At 46.7% G+C, this 13,506-nt stretch overlaps 1 protein-coding gene across 1 annotated transcript in view; it reads left to right on the top strand.

Moving 5' to 3' along the window:
• VIPR1 (vasoactive intestinal peptide receptor 1) overlaps window positions 1-13,304 on the top strand; it is a 102,922-nt gene extending 89,618 nt beyond the window's left edge. Inside the window, 4 exon segments of the mRNA XM_058833211.1 lie at window positions 1,976-2,089; window positions 6,605-6,734; window positions 7,342-7,383; window positions 8,488-13,304. Of these exon segments, the coding sequence (XP_058689194.1) occupies window positions 1,976-2,089; window positions 6,605-6,734; window positions 7,342-7,383; window positions 8,488-8,679 (478 nt within the window). The 3' untranslated portion in view covers window positions 8,680-13,304.
• Window positions 13,305-13,506: the final 202 nt, after the last annotated feature.

Here is a 13,506-nt window from a genome sequence, read left to right as displayed (position 1 = left end):
TATGGGAATACAGCTGGTATCTCAGTGTAAGGAAGAAATGCATATACAAGATCTATAAAAGCTTTAAGGTACGTGAGATATATCTCATGTACAAGGTGTTAAGCACTGGGAACACATTGATTACCTTTGATTATACTCTAGGAATAAAAAAATAATCTAAACAACTTCTCCAGTATCCTGATCCCTGTATCTTCTCCCATGAAATTCCAAGGTTGTACCAAGCCCATATGTCACACTTTGTTTGCTTTTGACTGCTCCAAGCCCACAGTCAGAATTTAATTGCTCCATTCCTGCCTTCCTTGCAGCAGCTTGTGTGTTAGCAATGCTCATTAGTGTAATTGATCTAGATAATATTGGTTTGGACTAATAAATTTCACGTGCTACCAAATCAGACACACAAATCTTTTTTTTTTTTTGGAGGAAATAAATACAAACAGAAACGATGATAAATGGCTCAGGATAGGTAAGAAGTGATTAAGCAATGCATCATAACCAAGAAATGGGATTAATATCCAGTCACTCATAGGCTTTGAAAAAAGAGTGTCTATCTGAGAGATGGGCTTCAGTCTGTTTTATTCAGCTATTGCTGTGATAAGTGTAAGAATTGCTGGGAGAAATCTTGTAATCTATTTTTGCAAGGAATCAGATTGGCTGATTTAACACAATCCCTTCCAGCCGCTGAGCCTCTACAAATCAGAATCGTTTGCACATTCACTGACCATGAAAGGATAACAAAAGGGGTTGTGTTCCAAACTAAAACTGAACTAAGTCCCCAGAAATCTGTCATTGCTTTTCTGTTGTCTGTGTTGCATGAGTAACAGGATGACTCAATGGAGAGGACCTTGAAAGAATCAGATTTGCATTCAATTCATGCCATCAGGACATTCCCATTCCTGGCTCTACACCTTTGCTATTAAATAGGGCTCACATTGCTTGAGCACACTGGTGTGAGATTTTTGAGGTGAAAAGAACCACTTAAAATCTGAGTACCAGCCAGACTGCTCTGATCTAACATCCCAGGAGGGAACATTCCCTGCTGCCCTGGTGATTTATCCCTTGCTGCACAAGGTCTCCAGACATGTGAGATGTGTGACAATATGATGCCTTGGAGTGTTTACCTGAAACAGAGGCTAGACAAGATGAGGAGAATAAAAGTGGGTATTTATTAGAGGCCCTCAGTGGGAACACCTTGGGCAGTCAAAAGCCTCTGAGGGGCTACACCCAAGGTGGACAACAGTCACGAGTTTTTCATACTATAAGTTTTTATATAATTTTTACCTTTTTATGAGTTTTTACATACATAATAATAAGTTTGGTCCATTTACATACCAGGGGTCAATCCTCCAATTATAGCTTCAGGTAATGAAGCCATTTACCCCAAGTTTGCCCCCTCAGTTCACTGTTTGCATCCCTCAGGGCCTGAGACAGTGAGGTGCCCTTGAGCTTCAGGCCTAGAGAGGAATTGTTTTGTCTGAATAAAACGGGAGAAGAGCAGCTGACAGGCTGTGGGGTTTGAGTTAAATACTAAAGCAGTACAGGATCTGAGACATACGAAAGCTAAACCCTACGGTACCAAATAGGATTGAGCAGAGGCCCGCTGGGAAGTGGATCCTGCTTGGTGTTCTGGTTTGGTTTCCCTGGCTCACCACGCTCAGCAGCCGGTCCCATGCCAGCGCCTCCCGAGGGCTCTGCCAAGGCTCCTTCCCGCGCGCGCTGCAGGACGTCGTGCGGAGCTGTGCTCTATGGGCTTGACATCATCATACTTGGGATGTATGACACGAAGTCCCAAGCAGGCTGATGTCAGGCCCAAGATGCCATCCTGTGTCGGTTTCCCATGTGCTCCCCGCCCCCGGGCGGGGCTCTCTGCTCATGGCTGGTTAAACAGCAGCTCGTTCCATGGCAAAAACATTCCAGTGAGAGGAGCTCCCCTCTAGCGATGGGCTCTTTCCCCTGGGGGAAAACACTGATGTTTTACCCCTCTCTTCCCATCTCGGCAGGTGAACTTCATCCTCTTCATCTGCATCATCCGTATCTTAGTCCAGAAGCTGCATTCCCCAGACGTTGGGCACAACGAGACCAGCCAATATTCGTAAGTCCCAGACTTTTCCAACCCTACCCTGTGTTTTTTGGGAAATCTGCCTGGCTGCTTGATAGTTCATTACAGAGCCTTGGTTGCGTCTGCCTGCACTGATCAAAATCAATTAATTTTAATTGCTTAAAGCAAATTAGAAATCAGGAAATGGAGCATTTGCTAAAACAGCTGGGCAGGTTTTATGTCAGTTTGTGGCAGGTGAGAGGGATTTCTCCTGGGATTAATGATGAAGAAATGAGAGTAATAATAATGATCATGATGCCAAATATAATTTTTCTTCCAATATTTAATATTTATTGGATTCTGAAGGCAGAAGGGCCCTGATGGAAAACAAAAAGTTCCTCTCCACAGTGTACAGGCTTTTTTTTCCAGACCCTCAGTTTTAAAGAAGGAGAGATTTAGAAAATTACCATTCAGTAGGATCTAAGACAAATTTCCCTTATCCTAGAAGATCTCTAAACAAGATTGGATTAATTCAATACATTTCTCTTCTCTGTTGAGAAGTTTTACTCTGTCTTAGAAGTTTTACTTGACTTAATGCTTTTATTCCAGGGATATGAGGGTTGACCTCAATGGAGCTTTATATAATGAACAACATGCAAGAGAGATCAACATCTCTCTCAGTGGCCAATGCTGGTCTCAGCTGCAGTATTTTAAGACTGAAAGAAGTGTCTATCTGCATGGATTTATTCTGGCTTCAATGCAAATAAAATAAAAGTCCAGAGCAGATTATTTTTGACTCTTCTCACTGTTCTGGCTCCACTTTTCATCTGTCCAGGATATAAATTAAATATTTCCTAGGAAATAATAAATGAAAAAAGTCCAGCATCTGCACGGTCACTGCTCATAAATCTTTGTCTTTGGAGGGAGCTGTGTCTTTGGGTACACTGAAAAACCTCAGTTCATCTTCCTGCAGGATGAAAAGCAATATGTTCCTTAAATCGTAGCCATGTGCCTAGCCATGGCACTGAGATTTTCTCTCTGGTGATGGTGAATTATTCATTTCATCTGCCTCGAGAGATTCTCAGATTTATGAAAGGAAATGCCAGTTTTTGACCTTAATTTTCCTGGCAGCAGCCAAAGCCAATTACCTATTTTTCTGTCATCACAACACACCGACATTACCAGACCCTGGGCTTTCTACCACCTCCCCTTCTGGATTTCCAATTGGGAATTTTATCTTTGCACCCCAGGTTGGCAGCAGGTGCATTGATTAAATCAGCATATTTAATTATGTTCTAGTACTGAGCAGCGTCCTGGCACTGCTGGCTCCTGTTCACCTCAGCAAAAGTGCTGCCAACCTGCATCTCAAGAGTTATGCCCAGATTATCTCAGAGGTCATGCTGGGCTTTGGGTTCAGGACACATTTTCCAGTGAGGTGGGAGCTGCCAGGGAACCTCTTTTTGCCTTGTAAACAAACGTAGGGAGTGTTGGTAAAAGACAGAGTTCCCCTCAGTGACCTGCCCCTCAGGGGGTTCTGCTGAAGGACAGCTGATCCTGACATCTACAGATCCTCCCCTTCCTTCACCACCTGGAAACATGGCTCAGCTCCATTAGGGGAATGAATCAGTTGCTCCCTTCACAGAATCATAGAATCACTCAACATTTTGGGTTGGGAGGGACCTTAAAGCTCCTCCAGTTCCAACCCCCTGGTTCCTCCAGCCACCTTCCACTGTCCCAGGCTGCTCAGAGCTCCTTCCAACCTGCCCTTAAAGCTTTAGGTTTCCAAGCCACATGAGGTGCTTCAGGACACCCCCAATACTTGCTTGGACATGTCACACAGGATATAGGATGGATGGGACACTTGTCCCCTTGTACAGCGGCACCTGGCCACCAGCCACATCGGGCTGAGGCAGCTGGAAACCTCTGTTGACTTTATTCACTGCAGTAGGTACAGGACACCACACTTTCCTAAGGAAACAAATATTAATTGTCTGAAACTGAAAGTTAGATCTCACCAAGGCGAGTTATCAGTGTGGTCCTAAGATTTTTACTTTTAGACAGCAATCTTGGAGACTTCTGGGGTCCAGAGCCTGGGGTTTGCTCGCAGGACCCAACAGCTCTTAGCAAAAAACACTGCTGCTGATGAAACATTGAGTGAGCTGGGGCTGTGTAGCCTGGAGAAGAGGAAACTCAGGGAGTCCCCATCCCTGGAGGTGTCCAAGGAAGTCCTGGACGCGGCACTGAGTGCTCTGGGCTGGTGACAATGTGGGGATCAGGCACAGCTTGGACTGGATGGTCTTGAAGGTCTTTCCCAACCAAATGACTCTGTGATTCTGTGTGGGTTCCTCCTGCCAAGTCTGAGACAAATCTGTTTTAAACTAACAGCACCCTGGATATCTCTTTTGCATTTCTCCCTCCTTCTCCTGTGTATTTTATATTGTTTGTTTTCTACACACACAGCCTGCTGACATGCTGACAGCATTGTTCAGCTCCAAAAGGGCTGAGTTTAGCTGCAGGCTGGAAGTTCAGGTGTGCTGCTGCCTCCCTCATTAATGCTGCAAGGCAGGGAGCTGGGCTTTCATGTACTGGAAAATGTACTAAAAATGAGTCTCCCAAAACAGTTTTCTGGAAATGACAGGGACATGTGCAAGAATGGGACAGCAATATTTCAAGCAAATAGAATTTATCTTCAGCAACACAAAACTTGAGCAAAATTCATCTCTCCATTCTGTCCATGTCTGTGGATCAATAACGTCATCAGAGTCCTCTGAGTAACTTTTCCATTATGATTTCAGTGACTGAAATGTTGGTTCGCTCTTGCCCACTCCCAAGGACAGGAGCAGGTCCCATGCAGGTTAATGGACACTTGTTTTCCCAAAATTACCTGTCACCACATAAATGTCAGAAAGGAGAGGTCTAGGGTGTGCTGGGAATGAGAGAAGTGAGGGTTCTTAGAACCCACAGCTTCCAGCAGATTGAACCAGCTTTAATCCCCCAAGCAGTTCTGCCTCCTGCACAGCCAGGCTTGAGCTTCCTGGGAGAAATTATGCTGTGACTGGGTGATGATTTTCCTGAGTACAGTGTTTAGGTGGTGGAGTCTTTTAAAAACCACAGAGCCCTTGCCTTGATGCCAAAATAAAATCTAAAACTCAGTATCTGGTGAAGCTCGGTGTTGGGAGCAAGAGACTGGTGTGAGGTGTGTAGATTGGAGGAGGGGGCTCAAGTTCTGTCATTTATGTCCTTTTAATGAAAAGTCTAGCCAGGAGGGAAAATATTGTAATTAAGGCCCCAGTGTTGTCTGCAATGATAAGATTTTCTAATCCATTGGAGGTTGCAAACAGCACCTCTGTCAATGTGGTGCACAAAGGCAGCACCACATCTCCTCAAGGCTGATGTTCCTCAGAGAATGGGGAGAGAGATCTCTGCAAAGCCATTGTTGATATTCACTGAACTGCTTGGGAAATGAGGGAGTTTTCACATGTCAGGAGCTGGGGGGATTAGGGCTTGGTCACACCAGGTCCCACTGGTCAGAGCTGCTTCTGGGAGCGAGGAAAAGGGATGATGATCACCAGGAACAGTGACAGTCCTGTGCCAGAGCAAGGCATCCAAGGGAACTCAGATCTTGGATCCCTATGAGCAGGAATGTGCCTGCTAGCGAGGGATGTGGGAAAGGCAAACTCCTGCACAGTTCCTCAGCTTCCTGCTGGCTCTCATTTCTCCTGGGGTGAGCCACAGCCTCCAACCACAGCCTCAATGTTGAGCTGTCTCAGGGCCGGGCCCAGGGAGGAGCTCTGGGAGACACAGGGATGAGCATCCTCTGCACAAAGCTGCCACATCAGCCTCCCAGTGGGCTCCTGCAGGTGCCAAATAAATGAAGATGGTCTGAGAGGACTGAGCCTGATGAGGCTTTGGAGGTGGAAGGGTTGCAGGTGGGAAAATTAATATTTCCAACATCCCAGACTTAGCTTTATTTCCTCCAGAAGCCTCTGAGAGAGGGGGAGATGTCACAGGATGAGTGACCAAGGGAGACAAAGCCCCCACAAGCATCCTTAGACCCTTGATTTAATTTTCTTTTTGCCAACTACTTTTTAATAATGATTACATTTAATACATTATCATCTCCTCCTAATTAGACCCCTGATTACCCAGCATGATGCCATTAAGCACTAATACTGTTCGTCCCCCTCCTTTGGAGACATTCATTGTGCAGTAGCCTGTCATTATTCTGAGCTAAACATACCATTTCTCTCCCAGAAGCTGTAATTTTCAGAAATCCCAGGCAAACAAAGACATTGCTAGATGATGATTTAGCTTGTGGAGATGAAAAAAAGATCTCTGGTGGGAGGGGAAGAAGAGAGGAGGGAGAAAGAAATACCTCCAGTGGAGCTGCTGGGAATAAAAATGTCACATTTTATGGTGCCACCAGGTCTGAAATCACCAGCCCTCTTCAGTCTGTGGGACAAGGAGAAATTATACATTTTCGGGGATGCACAGGGCTCAGCTGCAGGATTCCTCAGCCTCTTACCCTCTTCCCTCTCCCGTTGTGGCTCATGTTTGTCTTTCCAACAGGAGGCTGGCCAAGTCCACCCTGCTGCTGATCCCTCTCTTTGGCATTCACTACATCATGTTTGCTTTCTTCCCCGACAACTTCAAAGCAGAAGTGAAGCTGGTCTTTGAGCTCGTGGTTGGGTCATTCCAGGTAAGCCATTTGGGTCTCCAGGTTTGTCACCAGCTCTGTCACCAGGGACAAATGCAGCGAGCTGGACATGGGTTTTTCCTGGATGTGCCCCTGTACTGCTCTTGTACCTTTGTGGAAAATCTGCTCGCTCCAGCCTGGCCAGGATGAAAGATAAATTTGTATTTTGCCTTCCAGAAGGAGATTCTCTTCCCTCATTTTAGGAAATGAAAAGAAAGTGTTCCTCTGTACATTAATGTCTCTGTGTTTTTTCATAGTTAAGGGAGGAAAGAAAAGCACCTCAGTTCAGTTTTTGTGTTATTGATGTGTCCAGGGCCAGGGTGGATGGGGCTTTGAGCAGCAAGTTTCATTCAGTGGTGAATGATTAACATCCCTGTCTACATCACTGCACATCTGGCATCTGGAAGTGCTCAAAAACTGTGCAGATGTGGCACTTGGGGACATGGGTTAGTGATGGACTTGGCTGTGCTGGGGGAATCCTTGGGCTTGATGACCTTGGAGGTCTTTAACTTAACAATTCTGTGATTGTGTGATCTGTCCTTTGAGAGAGGAATGGATCTACACTCCCTCCTTGTCTGTAGTGCTAAAATTCTGTTTTCTCCTTTCCCAGGGATTTGTGGTGGCTGTTCTGTACTGCTTCCTCAATGGAGAGGTAAGACCTGACCATCAGTGGTTTTTGGTTAATGTTTACAGCTAGGAGGAAATGAATGCATGTGGAGAGAGTGGATTGAGAAATGTTCCATTCCTGAGCCTGATGTTACAATACTGGGGGGAGCATCCTAATCAGATCTCCAGGAAAACAACCATTTGCCTGACAGTTTTCAGCACAATTAATAAAAACAGTTAAAAAACACATCAGGACTTGTGTGTGCACTGTAGCATTGCTGCTGAGCCTATCCTTTCCTCATGAGACAGCATCAGCAGAACTCCTGTGTGAGCTTGCACAATTCCTGATCCCAAGGGACCACCTTCAGCAGGGCAGGATAAATCCCATCTAAGCCCTGTTCATGCTTAGTCCCTCCAGGAATCCTCCCCAGATCACACCCACTGCCAAAACCAGCACAGACATTACTGTGATTTGTTAAACACAGGGCAGTGCAGATGAACATGTTTCTGCCTTGCAGGAATAATCTTGACTTTCCCACATTTTAGTCCTGGCACTCTCATCCTGGGATTGTGCTGTTCTTGTGTTTGTTTATCCCAGAGCCCTTCAGACACAGCTGTTTCATCTAATTCATGCTGTTACCAAAAAATTTGCACTGGAGGGCTGTAGGAGGGGACAAGGACAGTGGCCAGGTTTGTTCAGGATTTGGATTGGGACAGCATAAACCAGGTTATTTCTGTAAACTCTCTGAGCAGCAACAAGCAGCTTCTGTCAAAAAGAGCCCAGCTGTATTGACAGCTTTACAAAACAAGCTGTAGTTAAATCATTTCTATTTGGACCAAAAACAGGGCAGTGAAAAAGAAAGCATCTTAATTATACTCACAAAGTTAACTGAAGTTAAGCAGTCTGGCACCTTGACTCTATCAATAAGAAATTCCTTTCTGATGAAGCTCAGGGATTTCTGTTCCAGTAATTTACTGGCTGGAGTGTCCCCTTTACGTGGCTAAGTTCTGGCCAAGCCAAGTTTAGTGGCCTTTATAAAGTGATTCTTAGCCCTGTGGCAGGTGGGTTACCCATGGCTGCTCACACAATCAGGGCAGAACAGCCCCAAGTGATGCCCTGTGCTGCCTTTTCTGTCTTTCCCATGCCCAGGTGCAAGCTGAGCTCAAGAGGAAGTGGCGGAGGTGGCACCTGGAGCGGTTCCTGGGCTCGGACATGAAGTACCACCACCCTTCCCTGGGCAGCAACGGCACCAACTTCAGCACCCAGATCTCCATGCTGACCAAGTGCTCGCCAAAGACGCGCCGCTGCTCCGGCTTCCAGGCCGAGTTCTCTCTGGTGTGATGGGGAGAGGCTTCCCAGGCACTGAGAGTCCAAAACTGAGACACGAGGATCCCTGGGAACCAGTGATCCCCTGACAAATCCCTGTGAAATGACCTGCTCCACATGAGCCAACAGAGGACACGCAACTGGAAAAGCCGCTGGCGTCCAGAGTGAGATGGGACAAGCCAAGAGGCAGAGAAACACTTTTGTTCTCCCTCTTTTCAGGCCTTTTGCTCTTCAGTTTCAAGCCCTCAGGGGGTGATAACTCTGGGGAATTGTCCAAGTTGCTTGAGGACAGCCCGGGAGATGCTGATGTGTCATAAATAATGAAGTACTGGGGGTAAGGAAGGGAGAGGCTCAGTCCTTGGTGGCTTTACCAGAACTGGCATCTCTGAAAGAGACAAATTGCACTTTTTTAAAAAAAAGAAAAAAAAAAAAAAAAAAAAAAGAAAGCCAGTAAAGGAAAGACAGAGGCAGGAATCAGGAAAAAAGAAAAAAAAGCCAAACATATGAATGTGCCAAAATTCCTGTGGATAAGAGTTGATAATACAGCACTAAGATGGTGCTGGGGACACGGGGAGAAGGGACAGGAGGAACATGAGCGGGAAGGGAGAAGCCAGCCCATGGCCCCCACCTTTTACACAGGTGGAGATGAAGCTGCAGCACCAGGAAAGCCCCTTGGAGGATGTCCTGGTGTGTTCTGCTAATTCCCCACCACCCTTGGGAGCAGAAGCTTTCCAGGCACCCTTGGGGCCCTGAGGAAGGGCAGATCACTGAGAAGCACCAGCGTGAGGACGCCCTTCTCTGCACTGTGCTGGTGACATGGTGTTTTGCTTGGTTGTGTTCCATGAACAGGAAACTCAATTTGCATGTATAAAAACCAGGGCCAGGTGCCAAAAAGAGGAGCATGGCTGTGGTTTGGTTTTTCCATTCTCTTTAAGTTCTCCCATAGATCTCGGTGCATGGATGCACACAGGATCGTTAGGGATCAGGGGGAAATAATTGGGCTGTAATTCATTTGCACTTGCACTGTCAGGAAAGGGAGATACAGGGCCCTGTAATCCTTAATTGAATCAGAGCTGCCATAAGGAGCCACTGTCCAGATGAAAAACATTAGCGTGACAGCAGCAGGTAACATTGCTGTCATCAGAACAGGGTTGTCTCAGCACACAACTGGCACTCCAGGAGGGAGGAAGGAGTGAAGGAGCATTAAATGGATTTATTCTTCAGCTTTTGTGGGGAGCTTTCATGCTATATGAAGGCACTGTTAGATGTTTTAAGATGTGTTGTGCTAATTCTCCACCATCCTTGGACGTGTGCATTTTACCTCATTTCTGAGGGCCTGTTAGTTCCCACACAGGGGCAATTCCTACTTGGGGAATGCGCATGGATCCCATTAAAACCAAGGGAGTAGGGTTTTTTAATTCTCATTTTCATGTTGAAAAGGCAAAGGAGAAATGTTAAAGGCAGTCCAGCTCATTTGAGGCAACCCCACAGTCCCAAACTCAGTCAGAAGACAGAAAATTCACGGATACAGATGCTCATGTTCATGTCCCACTCAAATGCATCAAGTGGGGTTAAAAAATGCTGAGGGTGGGATATCCCTGCCCAGATCGTGTGTACCCTCAGAAATTGGGCTGCTGCCACCCTGCTAAAAGGTGTCCTCGTGCAGGAGTGTCTGGGTCACCAACACAGGCACCTGGAGAGGGAGCTGAGCTCCCCTTGTGGAGCTCAGAGATCTCAGCTTACCAGATTTATTTCTCCACAGTGCAATGCAGTTCATTGGAGGGAAGCACCTGCAGCCTGGTGGGGCTGGGGGTCGTTTGCCCTAAGCAAAGGATGCCAACAAACCACGCTGAGCCCAGGAGGAGACTTGCAGATCCAGTTCCTCCCTGACTCCTGACAGTTCCATGCCATAACCATCCCCAGAGCCTGTCACCAGCTGAGCTGGATGCTTCCAAAGTATTTCTCTAGGTGTGGGACTGAGAACAGCGTGGGGGGCTGGAGTCAATGAAGGGCCATGAGAAACTGTGATTCACCAAGGGCAAACGTGCAGTCCTGAGTTTGCAGGGAGCCAGCTCAGATCCTGTCACAGTGTGGCCGTGGCTACCCAGCCTGTAGGTCCTGAGAGGATAGGAAGGTGTGAAAATTCCTGGAATTACAGTGCTGGTGACCCCGGGCTGGCTGGGTGTGAGCCAGATTTGTTGTGGCTACTTTACACTGAGCCCACATCAACAGTGAGGATCCAACTCTGCTGTGCCATAAGATCATAAAAAGGCAGCTCCCTGATTCCCAAAATGCAGAGAAAACAAGAAGATGCTCAAAATATCCCCACTTTTCTTGGTTTGAAGCCCTTATGCCTTGACACCCCTGAAACTATCCCATTGAAATCCACGAGGTCCTCAGAAGCAAGAACCTTTTAAGTGGTCATGGTCAGGATTCAGGAAGAGTTTGGACAATTCTCTCAGGCACTTGGTGTGATTTTTCAGGTTGTCCTGTGCAGGACCAGGAGTCGGACTCAATGATCCTTGTGGCTCCCTTGTAACTCAGGATATTCTGTGATTCTGTGATTCTCTTTGTGTTTGGTGCTTGTGTTGCTCTGTTGAGAGCAGACCTGGATTAGAACTCACCCAGGAAATACTGGAGAAATCCCACCAGTATCACCAGTTCTTCTCCTGTGCCTGGTTCAAAGCAAGGATTTGACCTGCATTTTTCCAGGTGAATGACTAACGTCAAGGATGCCCAGAAGAAGCAAGGGAAAATTCTGTCTCAGCTTCCAAGTTGTTCCACTTGGAGTAAAATGCTTTGTCTCACTGGTTCAGAGTTTTGAAGCAGTGTCAGTCTGGGAAAGATTGGATTCATCAGGCTGCAAAGCCATTTTCCCCCTGTTCATCTGTCATGGTAAATCTTTGTACCCAACAAAACTGATGGGCTGCAGAGGAGCACGGCCCAACCTTGCACTGAGGTGCCTGAGGTGTGAACTGCAATTTCAGGTCCCAGAGAAGCAGCAGAGGAGCTGGAGCACAGAGCTGTGGAGCAGAAGAGCAGCACCATTGCCAGCAGCCTCCTCTGTGGGATGTGAGGGAATCCCTTCCCATCTGTTCCAGGCAGCCTTGCTGGGGGAAGGCCTGTGAGCCATCAGCACTGACACACATCGAGCATTTTCCCTCTGGTCTTCACCTTCCCCTTCCTCTCCCCGTGCTCCCTTTCCCTCTCCATTTGCAGGGCTTTCTGCTGCGTGTTTGCAGCTTCTCTTGTGTGCCAGCCCTGTGCTCACCCGTGCCAGCACCACCATATGCCAAAGACAGCCAGGAAAGGTTTGCCTTTTGGAGATGTGACAGGGGGAAAACCCAGCTGGTTACTTGCTCTCCCTGCAGGCTCCTCTGCAGCCTCTCAGATTCCCCAGTGAGCTATTCTGCACAGGAGCCTGAAGATGGAATGTTGCCTAAACTGAGGGACTCCTTCAAAAAGCGTGGAGTACATCAGCATGCCAGAACTGAGCCCCCAGGCACCCCACCCACAATTATTTCATTACTGAACATCCAGCCACGTCGCCCTTCTGCTCTCAGGGGGGCTTGAGGGACTAAATGAACGTGCTGAATATACCTGCTGTGCCAGGCATGGCAATGGCAGCCATGCAGAGCTGCCAGCCCAGCTGCCTTGGCCTGGTGTTCCAGGAAAACAGAGGAGCTGGGGCTGAAGGCACAGCTTTTCACTCTGGGGACGTGAGCAATCAAGTGAATGATGACATTGGGCCCGGGCCCTTTTTAACCGGCTTAGCGCAGGAATTTGGCGCCGTAACTTGGCCTTGTCTCCCCTCTTTCTCATCCAACATCATTTCTCATCAACAAAACACAATTCAAGGACTTCTCTGCAGATGACAGCGAGGAGCGAGCTGTCCTGGCCCCAGTGTAACACAGAGCTGGCTCCAGCAGGGCAGCTGCATCCACGTGCTGCATAACGGGATCAGAGGTGTGCCTCTTACAAGGTATTAAAACTTCCTCTGCCTCTGATAAAAGGCACAGATATGTTTGAGGATCATTAATTTGGGCTGCAAAACTCTTTACAGAAGCAAAGCCAAATTCTGGTCCTGCTTGCACCAATCAGTTCACGGTGGTGACTCCTGAATTACACCAGCACTAAACTGGGATTTGCCTTCAAAATAATTCCTTTTTCTTCATCCTGGAGCTGTTTACTCCTTTTTTACATCAGGGATAGAGTGAGCCCCTCCTGTTCTATACTTCAGTGCTGGAATTATTAAAAATTATTAACAAGTATAGAACAATTAAAATATAAAAAATAAATTATTGTTTCAAGGTCTGGAGGTATCAGGTTCAATGCTAACATTAGACTGTAGATATTTCTGTTCAGCTGCTACCTGTGTTGCTTTGTGACCCTCTCAAAAACAGCAAGAAATGAGAATATGTGTTTAGGGTTTAGAAAAGAAATTCTGTTGCAGAATTTTAGGGGCATTAAAATCAAGCAAGTGTTTTAAAATCAGAGTTATGTATGCAGCAGCAGCATTACTGCAGTTGTGGAATGAACAGGGGGAAAGGCCAGAAGATGAAAGATCTGAGCATTTTGTTTTATTTTTGGTTTGTTTGGGTTTTTTTGCTAGGAAACAAGTTTTATTTTTCTCCAGGAAGGTGATTAACTAATCATCAGATTTCCTTTTTCCTCTATATCCCACTGGGTTCCCATTTGTCTCAAAAGCAATGAGGGTCCTGTCTGTGCCACAAGGCTCCATGGGCAGAGGGATTAAACCCAAATCTCTGCTCCAATCTGATGGAAATGCTTTCAGGGAGAAATGCACCTGCTGATTAATGAAAGATTGGCCGTAGTATTTCA

Source organism: Poecile atricapillus, chromosome 2 (genome assembly GCF_030490865.1).
Source record: "Poecile atricapillus isolate bPoeAtr1 chromosome 2, bPoeAtr1.hap1, whole genome shotgun sequence".
Lineage (NCBI taxonomy): Eukaryota > Metazoa > Chordata > Aves > Passeriformes > Paridae > Poecile > Poecile atricapillus.
The sequence above is the reverse complement of the archived record's forward strand: the minus strand, read 5'-3'. Positions and strand labels throughout refer to the sequence as shown.